This window comes from Gymnodraco acuticeps, unplaced genomic scaffold (genome assembly GCF_902827175.1).
Source record: "Gymnodraco acuticeps unplaced genomic scaffold, fGymAcu1.1, whole genome shotgun sequence".
NCBI lineage: Eukaryota > Metazoa > Chordata > Actinopteri > Perciformes > Bathydraconidae > Gymnodraco > Gymnodraco acuticeps.
Window position 1 is genome coordinate 2,754,022 of NW_022989843.1, and position 13,793 is coordinate 2,767,814.

The 13,793-nt window shown below is 39.9% G+C and overlaps 1 protein-coding gene across 2 annotated transcripts; it reads right to left on the minus strand.

Moving 5' to 3' along the window:
- Nucleotides 1-192: 192 nt before the first annotated feature.
- LOC117561292 (secretory carrier-associated membrane protein 1-like) lies at nucleotides 193-8,044 on the minus strand. Of its 2 annotated transcripts, XM_034238590.1 has the most exons (10): nucleotides 7,813-8,044; nucleotides 6,331-6,411; nucleotides 6,038-6,151; nucleotides 5,898-5,909; nucleotides 5,487-5,592; nucleotides 4,568-4,696; nucleotides 4,171-4,330; nucleotides 3,454-3,555; nucleotides 3,256-3,373; nucleotides 193-2,843 (listed from the first exon to the last, which is right to left on the minus strand). In XM_034238590.1, the coding sequence occupies exons 1-10, from the start codon at nucleotides 7,867-7,869 to the stop codon at nucleotides 2,682-2,684; spliced, it is 1,041 nt and encodes a 346-aa protein (XP_034094481.1). In that variant the 5' UTR covers nucleotides 7,870-8,044; the 3' UTR covers nucleotides 193-2,681. The 2 variants fall into 2 exon arrangements, with proteins under 2 accessions (XP_034094481.1, XP_034094482.1); XM_034238591.1 differs by lacking the exon at nucleotides 5,898-5,909 and having other exon boundaries at nucleotides 7,813-8,042.
- Nucleotides 8,045-13,793: the final 5,749 nt, after the last annotated feature.

Genomic DNA, 13,793 nt, shown 5'->3' on the forward strand with positions numbered 1-13,793 from the left:
ACTTTGGCAATCCTCTTAAAACCTTACCTTAATGTAAGACGTTTCGGTTGAATTACTGTCGACTTCTGTACGTTCAAACAGACAAGAGGGATGTTTCATTTTAATGGATTACTTAACTGATCTGAAGCAAATATTTCGGACAATCTTTTACACAGAACAAAAGTTCTGTAACTTTCAGGAAATAAGTCAATCAATATTTCTTTCACATTTTATTCCATGTTAATACCATAAATATACAAAACTCAAACTATTTCACATGCAACAAAGGCCAGACAAGAGTGCATTAAGTTCTTTTTACATGTGATTGATAATGGGGATCAAATTTTCAACTTTACAAAATATACAAGTGTCCCTTTTTGAATAGGTTTCTTCTCTGATTCAGTGAAATAACATGGTCACGGGTAAAAAACACAGTGATGTGTCAGCAAACTTCAAATACATCGGTTATACTGCGGACCAACTTGCCCAAATACATCAAGAAATGATTCTGTGGCATGATTCTTGACAACTTTCCAAAACTTTAGACACATGGGAATCATGTGGGTGTTTGTAGCAAAATAAAAGTAATATCTTAAAGTAAAACATGGCAAGGGAACACATCACTAACCAAGATTTAAAAACAAATCTATATGGACATTTGGTAGATTTCTCACAGCTTTTCTGCACAGAATAACACTTTAGGGCCTTTCATACGAATCCTACACATTCTCATCCATTCCAGCACATCTTGCAGGGTCAAGTTGCAAAGTCATTAAACACTCTTAAATCTAGCTGATGTTATGATCATGTCATTACAAAACCACACAAACATAACACATCATGTAAAATCAAACCAAACAAATTGGAAAATGCAAACAACTTAAATTACACCATAAATAACAACGCTTGTCTTTTGCACTAAGTTCAACGTAAAACAAGAAAGTGCAATGAACTTAAAACAAAAATATTAACAAACAAAAACAATAGTCGAGGCGTTGGCTGATTTCCTAACAAATCATTGATCGTCAACTTGGTTCTATTCACAGGATTATTTCATCTACTATAATGTTCGGTCCATACATTTGTAAAACCGGCATCACCAGTCATCGTGCACAGCTTCAGACGTTCACCACCGCGACAAATAACACATGTCCATATTTCACTTCACTGACAGTAGTCTGTACAACTTAGTTCTGAATAACACTGTTATTATTGTATATAAATTAATTCATTTAGTCATATCACTGAATCCTCTCTTACTAAATGTTCAATTTAGATATGAAACTTCTTATGCCAGAGGAAAAACAACTGGACTGACTGCTTTTGTCTTTAGAAAAGCAAATGGAGTGTTAGCTATGTTGTGGAGGTAAACACAGTATCAGTTTCACTTTTTTATGTATACAGGTTAATCTCTAGAAAAATCAAAACCAATGTCATCGTCAAAGAAAGGCTGTTCACTTCTCTCCGTCCTCTCTATGAATGTGTCTTTTTCCAAAAGAATAATAACAGCACAAGATTCAGCGTTAGTTTTAAACAGAGTGCTACAAAAACAACTGAGATGAAGCCACCCAGTAGTCTGTTAATGCCACACCTAAAGTACATAAAGAAAAGTGGATATTTCTCATGTTTGTCCCTTTTTAGTTGCACCTGGCCATGAAAGCATCTGACTGACCCTCTTTTGGGTTTGTGGTGAGAACTGGTGACCCTGCTGACCTGGGGGTTCAGTGTGTCTTCACAAATAGATCCAAACATCATCAATCAGTCAACCAGGGACATGCACTGACTTCACAGCTCACTTCACACATAATCCAACTAGGGAAAAATAGGTAGGCTGACATTCCTCCCCCTAAACCAGTTCCCACCTGTAACCAGAGAAAAGGCTAATAGTGGACATTGGCTTTGAAAAACAGCTACGTTGAGTGTGCTGAACATGCATGTCTTTATCATGCTGTCAAATCTTATGAAGCTATCCCACTTTGGTGTTTGAAGTATAGCTCACAAACAGGGAATATTTCAGAAATAAGTCACTGCTAAGGGCTGCAGGAAGGTCCTAGATAAAATAATACTGAAATACTTTTACTAATATGAATGACCAGGAGTGTATTCATCTCAGAATAGAAGTACAGATGTAGGACAAGGATGATTAACCTTTCAGATCTAAATGAAAGAGTTCTCGTTAAGTGAAGTACACATTCACGCGCAGGCCCAGCCATACAAACACCCTCTGTACTTTCATTTTGTGACCAAGAAAACAGAACTATGTGCAAAACACCATGATCATATTATCACTTTTCATTAATCTATACTGAATTTACCTGGCAGGAAGCTGTCTGGAGGTCATCACCATGACAAAAATACTGCAACCTCTGCCTGACTTAGAAACACCTCAACGGGACAGGAGGACGGGGAAAGAGGAGCGAGTTATGAAATCCCACACACTCAGAGCACATCTTGAGTATCTTTGTGGATGATTCAACTACTTGAGAGTTTTTTACTAAAACTGGATCTTAAGTGAAGGTGGACAACTCTGGTTACTATTTTTTAGCAACGTGTGTAGGCCAATCTTAGAATAACAACATTCATAAATAGAATTCATTTGATCTGAGAACCTGCAAGGCCAGAGTTGTACACCTCCAACATTTGTGTGTGTGAGTGTATGCTTCTATTTATGAGCATGTGTGCATGTATGTGGGCGCGTCTGTTTATGGCTGAGGTTTGAAGGCCCCACGAGCAGCATTGGTTGCAGCATTAGCTGCGGCGTTGGCGGCCGCGGTCTGGACGGTCTTGTTAGACATGACCCCAGTTGCAAACTCCTGCTGAGCCTTCTCAAAACTGGCCCCGGTGGTACGATACAGTGCGTGCACCTGGAAAGAGCAGACAAATATAAATAAGTTACGTTATACAAGTCAGGTAATATTAAATCTCCCGGCATGCCTTTGGAAGAATTACACAATACAGTTAGGCAGAGGTTTAACTTCCTGGCTCATCACAACACTGACATTTGGCTCAACATTAGTAGTGACGCACAGTATTCTGTTTATTCTTGTCACTTTTGCCTGCTTGCACTCACATTTCATAATGCAGTCAGCTTGTTAGTCAGAGTGCATCTCCCCACTCTCTATTCAAACATTTACTTATAGTGTAGATAGCAATGGTGTTTAACTTATTTGCATATATTTTAACTTTATTATCATGGGCAGTCTCCAATAATGAGATGCTAGCTATTCAGGTAGAAACGCAGCCGGCACTGATATGTTTTGTGTGTGATTGTGTTACCCTTTTAAACATGATGAGTGATCCCACGGACAGCGCAGTGAACAGAGCTGAGATCAGCACCATGATGATGCCCACTGGGATGTTGATATTCAGACCAGTTAAAGCTGCGATCCAACCACTACCAAAACAATAACAATGTAAGTAATCTTTAGCACTTACTCATAGAGTTACAGAATCAGTAAAGGCACAATTACTAACCATGTACCCCAGCCAGCGATGCCAATACTTTGTAAAACGTGAACGCCAAACTGACAGATATAGATGAAGAAGAAGACAAAGAAGCGGAATGAACTGTCACTCCTGTAGAGGACACAGAGAACAAGGTAGTAAGAGTGGGCTATTAAATAAAAAGAGGCATTATTCATTAAACAGGAATTGATGTCTGAAGGTCTGGCTTTATTCATAAAGGTAAAGGTAGGGTAGGTAAGAATGGAGAAACCAGCTTGAGTAAGCTAGAATTTGAAAGTACACAAGAGATGGAAGGCTGGCAGGCAGGTAGACCATCCAATTGGCCTACCTGCCTGCCAATTGGTCGTGCTTTTTACAGCGCCACCGCTTCCACAGATGAAATATTTGTATATATTTATTCTCAAAGCATGTAATTTATTCATTGCTATCGGGATGTTAAGAGCATTTCATGGAATATAACAAAAAGTGTTTCTGAAGTGAATTACCTACCCTACCTTTAACTTGGTACTTCATTATAGGGTTGGAAAAAAAGAAGAGGATAAAGAATGAGCATCAATAACCTCAATAAGTAAGAGCATATTAAGGTCAAATGGCCACTGCTTTTTTGTTTGTATTCATACTTGGATCACATACTGCTAAGCTTCATTTGCACACATCATGGCTGTGCACAGTGAACTGTTCTCTAATAATAATAATCTCAATGTTATTTTCCATGTATCTGCTTACCTAAAAGCCCCGTAAAGCGGTCTGTACCAGCAGACAAAGGAACAGGGAGTGAACAGCAGGAACCATAGCATGGCCAAGCCAAAATCTACACCGCGAGATGTATCCACACAGAACCATGCCAGGCAGCCGAACATGTTCACAAAGAGCGTGCATGCATGGACTGGGAGAAAAACAACAAAATAAAAGACACAGTTAATCATAATTTATGCTCAGCATAAGTACACATATTTTTGTTTTCTAATGTCCTTGTTGTTGATGTGCTCGTGTGTTTAATGTCCAAATTCAATGCAGTCTCACAATCCCATATATTGCATTGAAGAGAAGCCAAGTGTGATCACAGGTCACAGGTATAGGAGGCAATACAGCTCATTAGGGGTGTGTTGGATGTTCCACTTACACATCCAAAGGTTGTACATGATCTTCACGGTCTTTTGGAACTCTACAGGAATGTCCACTGCAATGTCGTGGTAGAAACATGGACCAACGGGGAACTTCTCTGGCAGTGGAGGCCAGTTGTTCTTACGCCCTGTGTGGACAAAGGCAACAGTGTTTTAATGATAAGCAATGTAAAGAATAAGAGTTAGATTTTATACTATGAAGTATTATACTTTGAAGCAACATGTGTGTGTACAACGATAGAAACAAAATGTACAGTGTATAGTACAATCTGCAAATGAAAAAAATACATAGAAAACCTGTATTTTGGAATTTTTTGGTTAAATCTAAAGCATTGTGATTACGGCATATAACCTGTAATATGCAAACAAATATTAAGGCATGAGTGTGAGTAAAATCTTTGTCACTTTTTTTATTCGAAATCGCCTGTGTATTTTGATGCCTTAATTAGGTTAGCAACCCTTCGTAGAAAACAGGGGGTTACGTATTGTAACCCTAGTTCTATAAGCAGAGGCGGAGCCCTCTACTGGACTCTATGGGTACTACTCTCATCAATGATATGCGAGCGTTCACACACTGAAGTTGTATAAACGTAGCCGGCCAATCAGGGCAAGCCTACCTGAATGCGCGTGCAGGCCCACAGTATATAAGGCGGCTACGCCAGCATACGTTCTATCCTCATTGATAAAAATAAAAAAAGCCACTTTGTATGGACCCTCAGTCTAAAGAAACACAGTTTGATGTTTGTATTGAATGTAATGACTCAGAGATATGCTGTTAATCACAAATAGAAACAAATGATGTTGCTGCTATGGTAACACATCCACTTTCTGAGTCAAAACATTGTCATTAACCAAGCTTTTATTGGGATGAGCCTTCAGACTGAGGTTGATGAGTTAGTAGTAGATAAACTGACTGACCTCCTCCGTGGGACTGGAGTTCTCTCTCCCGACGATCGAGTTCTGCCGCTTTCTTCTCCAGCTCCTCCTGCCTTCTCAACAACTCCGCCTGAACACGTGCTTGGTCCTGACACAGAAATACTTGTTAAAGTGACTGTCCAACATCTGACAGGAGGTATGATATCCAATCAGATAAGTAGTTAAGGTATTTTTCCACTTAGGTAAGCTCAGGGGTCTGCTAGTTTGAGAAGGAGGAAAAAAGGGGTTATAATTGGAAAGGCAAGGTGTTATTGTGGTTTACGCTTTTTCTCTTTAGGTTTAACTATGGGTTTAACCTATCTCTACATTTAAACAGCATGAGCAAAGCTGGGGAATGTTCTGAATTCACACTAGTCAAGACAAAGACACAATTCTTAAGATGGTAGACAGTACCTCATTGCGCCGCTGTTGGGCCATCAGAGAACAGATGAAAGAATGACGGAACATAAGAAATGTGAACCAGAAACAAAAAGATAAAGAGTGACTGTAAATATGCTATAAAACTGCAGGCGATTCAATATATAAACAAGTACCTGACTCTGTTGCTGTGAGTAGGCTGGCGGCTCCTCTGTGGGTTTCATGATGGCAGGTTGTGTGTTCTGCTGGGAAGGTACAGGAGTCGCTTTGGGAGCATTCCCAGGGGCCGCCTGTAAACCAGCATGGACTATTTTAATATATGTGCAACCTTAAGACAGACAGCAAATGTAAAGTGTAATTAGGCCACAGTCATTTTTTGTCACTTTGTAGCTGAAGGGAGAAGTAGGGTAGTGGATGAAATCAGGTTAATAAGCACAGAAACAACTGGTAATCATTTAGTAAAGCTGACCGTTTTGGCATCTGTGAAGGGATTATACTCCTCCAGACCACCAGGAGGGGCAGACCGGGTCACCTGAGTCACTGAGGGATCCTACAGGACAGAAAAGGGACCATGATGGGTACTACTACAACCAAAAAGCTTATATATTGTTGTTGTTAGATGACCGCATAATCACTTGGTCCAGTAATTCACTTGTTCTTGTCAGTTATTAATGTTGTGTTGACAGCAGGTAAGGTGGAACCAGAGACTAAGGTTTAAATGCAACACAATACAAATAATAACCTAACAATAAACAATGTAAATTGGTCTTGATATTGCGGCCATTTAAGACTTTAGGAATGGGATCAGGAGGGGAACTGGGAAACACCAGGGACATGTTTGCCAGGGAGGACAGTGGTAGTGTCAGGTTGTGGTAATGTAAGGTTATGGTAGTGTAAGGTTATGGTAGTGTAAGGTTATGGTGGTGTAAGGTTATGTTAGTGTAAGGTTATGGCAGTGTAAGGTTATGGCAGTGTAAGCTTATGGTGGTGTAAGGTTATGTTAGTGTAAGGTTATGGCAGTGTAAGGTTATGGTAGTGTAAGGTTATGGTAGTGTAAGGTGGCGCACCATGTGACATGAAGAGCCAACAGTTGACTTATTGTAAGTCGCTTTGGATAAAAGCGTCAGCTAAATGCAATGTAATGTAATTGACTGGTTTTCATTCCAACCAAGACTCCACCCACTGGTTACCACACCTGCAGGGGAGGGACTTAACATTTAAATCACCCACTCAGGTGAGCTGTTAGGATGAAGAGCAGCTGACTGTCTTGGTTGAAGGTAAGATCAACTCAACTATAGCCCAAAGAAACAGCTTGTTGCCTCCATCTAGCCTACAATACAAAACAAACCAGCCTTTTCTGTACGATCAGATATGTAAGATGTAGAGAAATTACCCTTTTATATTATGCCACAATAAGATGAGTAGGAGGAAGTCAATGTTTTAGTCAATGTTGTGTGCGACGTTTATGTTTGAATTGGAGCACTGATGTGTTTGATATAGAACTCCAATAACACGTTTAAATGTCCAAGACCTGCGTGCCAGTGAGATTTGGATATAATGCTAAGCATACAATGCCCATAAGAGAGGTAACCATTCAGTTATCAAACTTATTTACCAAGCTAGCAGGTGACAGCAAGTGTTTACTGACGGTGGGCATCTAGCTAGCTAACATCATGTGTCTTTGTTCTTAGTTGCTATATACATTTATCGCAACGTTGATAACAAACATCCTCAGCAACAGATTGTTAGCTGAGCCTTTACTGCCTCGTTTACTAAGTGAGCTGCCATATACCGTGTCAGTGATGAGATGAATATTATGAATGAGGATTAGCTTGTTCTGCTTCCCAGGAAACGCTCTAGCTAACTAGCTTGGACAGATAGCAGGGATGCTAACCTAAGACTGGCCTCATTGGGCTATGAAGCGTGTAGGCTAGATGGCTCAGTTGGCTACCTGAAAGGGATTGCTGAAGTCCGGGTCTGCGAACGGGTTGCTGTCAAAATCGGACATTGTACAGCCTTTCTAATAACTGTTTCCTGTGTGGAAGAGCCCCCCGGTTCTCCAGGTAAGGTTCAGTCTCTTGATTCGACTGCTCTCTCTGTTTGCCCGCAGTCTTTCTCCGCCTCCTGCTGATGGAGACCCCTTGCTAAGCAAGCTAGCCAGTAGCACAAAAATGGCAGGAGCGGATGCGTGAAGAGCGTCAACTTCCTACGTCACTGCTTCAGCACCGCGGACAGCATGACGTCTGGACAGGTACTGAACATCCATAAACTGTGTATGAAAAGTACATCGCAGTGTATTGTGTATGAGAATAATATGCCCTTTTGTCTCGCTGTCTCGCATATAAAAATCATATGTATTATTAATACTGAGGATTAGATTGGAATATTGACTTGTCGGATACACACTTTCTCATTCAATCATGATTGTAATTTGAGACACATGGCAATGTAATGTCATTTTTTTTTTATTCTTCTTTAATGTTGGACCCGTATTGACGTCCTCCACTACCATCTCCCACCATCTGTGAGTGTTGCAGGCCCACCTACCCTGCCTCCAAGTTTACAAGTACAGTGCACAAATCATTACATGGCATTTTCTTTATTCCCTCAGACACAAAAATCAATCAGGCCTCATTAGCTGGATTACTGTCTGGTCCCACAATTTGTTTGTTTGTTTGTGGTCATTTAAATAAACATGTCTTTGTTTAAGGTTAGGTTTAAAACACATGGCCCACAACCCATGGCCCACTTATGAAAGAACAACCTGATTATTTGGATCTGCTTTAGATCACATCGTGATTACATTCCGATCGCATTACTGTATACTTTAGTGGTTTACATTCTCTGGCTTCTGTAGACCTGACCCTCTGGCAGTTGCCTACTTTCCCCAGTTTAATCCGGCCTTAATACAATATTTAAAAAATGTTTACCTTAAGTCACGGGTGTCCAAACTTTTTTCACTGAGGGCAACATATAGAAAAATATATGAAGCGCTGGGCCACTTACTAGAGCAGTGTTTCTCAAACTTTTTCATACCAAGGACCACTTAACCAATAAAACAACACTCACGGACCATCTAACTCCACAAATATCCAAAAACAAAAGGCCTGCTTACCCCTCCAATAGTTTATAACAAATTACACCCTAATAATGACAGCTTAACTTCTCTATATCGCATATAAGCATTCCGTTCAAATGCGATTTAAAATGCTCACAGGTTTTACACCTCTTATGAAATGTAGACTACTTTATTACGGAGTTTATGTCCGAGCCAACAGACTCACAGATCGTTGGCTACTGAGAGATATGCAAAATACACCGCATGTAGTACGACACAAACTACAAAATACAGTAAAACTATGGTCGCAGGCCCAAGTTTAACTCTCTGAGGTCTAAGCCATATTTTCACATGTTAGGCTCGCCTGGGCTTTTTTTGTAAAAATGCTATTAAAACATGAACCTTGGTGACCATTGGGCTGGCCTGCATGGTCTGCCTACAAAACCAAAATTAAAAAACGTTTATGCAGCCCCAACAACAGCCTCTGATTCATCAACAGACTTCATGCAATGCTTAATTGGATGCATATATTAGATAATAATCTCTATCTCACTCCTAAAACATCTAAATCTACTTCCAGCAAGGATAAATGTTCATAAAATACATCCATTGTTTGTTCTATATGCTTCTTAAAATCCTAAAAACACATCGTTTTTCTAGAACAGATTACAAATCGCCTGAAAATGGTACAAACAAGTGGCAACATGTGTGACGAAGGTGTTGCACTGGGCTATATCATGCAATCGAAAGTGAAACTCAAGTTATAAGTTACCAACTCAATCAAATGTAGATCAATTATGCTTGATACTTGAATATGCTTTAAGAAAGGAAAAAAAACAGCCTCCATCACAGCTGTCACTAGGGTTTTATTTATTTTGTTGGCAGCTCATTCCTTAATATAGAAACCTCAGATTGCTTACAATAAAGGGACATATGAAGGGTCTATTTCAAGCTTGTTATGCAAATAAGTTATTTGGCTTTTTTATGAAGTAAGATTTGTTAGAAAATGTTTTGAACTTTGACTAAATGTATTTGAAAAGTGGGCTTCTTAACACATGAATACTACGGTGTGATTGAGTTTACATATATATTTAAGATCACACATTTTTACGGGCCGCAGTTGGCCCCCGGGCCATAGTTTGGACACCACTGCATTAATCCACTATTGTGTTACTGCATGTTTTCAGTCAAGCCCCAAATAAATAAAAATATATTTCATTCCCTGCACACACTGTATAGATTGAATGTCAGATCTCGCCCACATGGTATTTGAAGTTTCGAAAATAAAACAAGGTACATTTATAAATGTATATGGTTGGTATTCTTTTTATTACTTTCCATGCTTACTTTGTCACACAGTATTTGAGCTCCTGTAGGTCAAACTCCTCAGCAATCTCCTCCACCTGATGATTAAGTTAATGATGATGATGATGATGATGATGATGATGATGATGATGATGATGATGATGATGACGACGAGGATGATATATGGAAGTGTCTGCTGCCCAGTTGATCTCTTGCCTGTGAGAAAGAGCTGGAAAGGCGAACCCAGTGGTCTCATTTGATGATATGTAACACTGACCTCTTTCTCAGCAGCAATCCCAGACAATTTACTGAAAATCATTTTATTTAACTTGTCTCTATAAGAAGAATCGGACCACATTGGCTTTGGGCTTCTGTTAGTTGCCCAAAATGGCCACTTGGGGGAGCTATGATTCAATATGTCTGCTCAACCAGTTCTGCTAAATCCTTTCTCATTTGCCATCAATTTATTTTCATTCAAACAAAGGGTGACCATGTGAAGAACATCACATCAGTTGACAGCCTGTAAATGTGATTTAAACATTTAAGCACCATTTACCCAGATTAAGTTTCAATTGAAGAACAAATGCTATTAGGTGGAAATCGTACAGTATGTGGTAAATGAAGGAGGTTAAATATTCCCTTTTATTGTTTGATTCCTATTGCTCATTTTCAAACAAAGGCACTGTGTTACTTTGGTGTTATAGTAGATAACATGTTATACCTTATAAACTGTGTTATGATAATAAGTTACTAATCACCTAATAACCCTAATGTGCATCTTATGTACTGTATCTATAATGTTTTGCAGTGATAAACTCTAGATAAACACAAACTGGATTCATTACAATTCAACTCCTGTCCACAAACACACACAAAATGAGCATCAGTTCCTTCCCTAATCTTGTATTAATGGACCCAATCACAGACTCTATGAATAATCAATGGTCAGTGGTCTGCAACCACAGTGCTGAGACCTTGAGTGAAACTGAATTGTTCTAATAAGACTCACACACACACAGACATATACACTCACACACACCTAGAGGCCCTAATAAGCACTAATGCACTGTGGGCTGAGAATGCGTCACATGGTTTGTTTGCTGCAGAATGTGAAAGATAAACATGCTGTGCAACGTTTGTGTCTGTGTGTACTGTAGATGTGTGTGTGGAGAAGAATAGTGTGAAAGCAGGGCGATGTCTGTCCTTGCCCACTCTCTCCTGCCTTTCTATGCTGCTTTCCACAGATGACTGTGAGGAAACAACCGCTTTGGCTAATAGCTGCAACATTAGTCTCTTAACCAGCTGGTCATGGCCATTTAGAAATGTTCATTAGGTCGCGGACCAGAGTGGATAGGTGTGATGGTTCACTCCCAGATGTTGACTGTAAGAGACAGAGAGAGGAGAGAGAGTCAGGCAGAAGGACAGACGGAGAGGAAGAGAGGCAATTTACTGGCCAACATGACACCCAAGTGTTAAAAGCCACAGATGCAATTATCATCATATTGCCCTGAATAAGAACCTTGTGCATAATTAGATCTCATTAAGGTCTATGAGTGTTATTTTAGGGCCCTGAAAAGGTTGGATAAGCAGGACTTGATATTATGGGTTATTAATGCTGCGACATCTGCTGCCATTCTGGCAATAGGCTGATAGTTGTCTAAATGGGCAGGGAAGTCAGAATTGAAATTATGTTACAACCATATAGTAAAATATAATATAGAATGCAATATTTTTCTATAAATATTTATATGGCACGGTATAGATATAGTTTAAAAAATATGGCTTTATATATTTTGTGTGTGTATGCTTGTGAATTTGTTTGTGCCTTCGACCAGTCGGAGCACATTTCACACCGCAGAGAGAAACTGCACGCTGTCGCCGGAAAAGCGATTGATTCTCCATTTCCATATTAATGAGCAGATTTGTTAAGAGCCTGCAGGAGTGGGAGAAAATAACAGGGTCTTCATAGGGCACGACATTTATAAATAAAGCTGATGCAGAGAAAAATGGAAATTAAACCTTTTAGTTTAATACATTTGAGGCGTCCGCAGCAAAGCGAGCGATTTGCATTTCCATTTGTGGCCAAATAATGAGAGTGCGGGTCCATGATGAGCTCGCTGGTGCTGCTTTTGGGTCTCAAACAGTCAGACAATCACTCCAGCGTGCAGCCCTCCACATCAATGTCATTAGCTCAGGCCTGTTAACTTCCACTTGGCTTTCTAAGATGACTTGGTGAACTGCAGATTCCTTTTGTCAGTGTGAACGAGGAATAGCAATATGCTCAAAGTAAAATGTATCTTCTTATGCATTTCCTGTATTTCCCAGCCTGGATGTGTCATTATCTTTTTTTTTTCTTGAATATTCAACATTCTATATATTTTCAGATGTCATTTTAAAATGATCTTTTGTTGTTCTAAAACAACTCTGTCGGAAACAGTCTCTGTCTTTCGCTTTGCCGTAAACACTTGCACTTAGACACACACAACGCGCAACTCTTACACACACTCGCACACACAAAGCTTCACTGATTGAATTTATTGGGGAATGGATGTTGACTAGACCACTCCAAGTAGGCTAGATTGTTGTTGTTCCCAGATTGACAGACAGACCCAGAGCGGCTGATTGAAAGTGCCTTTTAGCTTGCTCTCACTGTATATTTGATTTAGCAAAATGGAAGGGGAGTCCAGTCTTCTCCCGGGATGCAAACAGTCCCTGTGTTTGTGTGGGTGTGTTTGTGTGTGGTATACGACTGGTGGATGCTTTAGTAAATGCTGCATAAAACATACGCCTTTCAGGTATTAATTGAATAATGCAAGCACTCCTCTTGTCAGCCATCAAGTGGGCCACTTTCTCAGTGGCCTGTGCTGCTCTCATGCCTGTGAATTGACTAGATTTATCCGTGTTGTTCCAGCCAATGGAGGCCATTTGTTCCAAATGTTTGACATAAACATGTAAAGAGCAGAGGCGTGCACTCATAAAACAAGCTTCTCCAGAGTTGTTTTACAGCCCAAAGGGACCGATGGGGGGGCCTCTCAGCCTATCGAATCATGTGGAGCTCTTGCTGAGCCAACGGCGTGTTAAAGTTCTCTTTCAACCAATGATGTGATGAAAAGGAACAATTGCCACCATAAAGAAAGAAAGGGGGGCAAGAGGAGAGGGGGACGAAAGGAAAAGGAGCATGGAGGAGAGAGACAAAGTACTTTGGGAGGATGGAGAGTGCAGTTGGAGGAGAGATGTGCAGCGTTCTGCTAAATATGCATACTTATTTTCCATGCTTTTAATGGGACACATCTCATTGGGCGCCTTATGTCTGCTTCCAAACTATAAAAGATATTTTACAGCTGCAGGAAATTCCCCATAATAAAGACAATATTGGCGTATGGAGTCCGCTGAATCTGCGCTATGCTTTCTAGTGCTGTCAAGACACCTATGGTATTAATGCTGTTTGAACTTAATACAACTCTTAACTTTTATTTTTGCACAGAAATGATATCAGGATATACTTTAATGTTGGTACTAGACATCTTGTAGAGGTAGACATTTTGCTCAGATGTTGTCTTTATTACTTG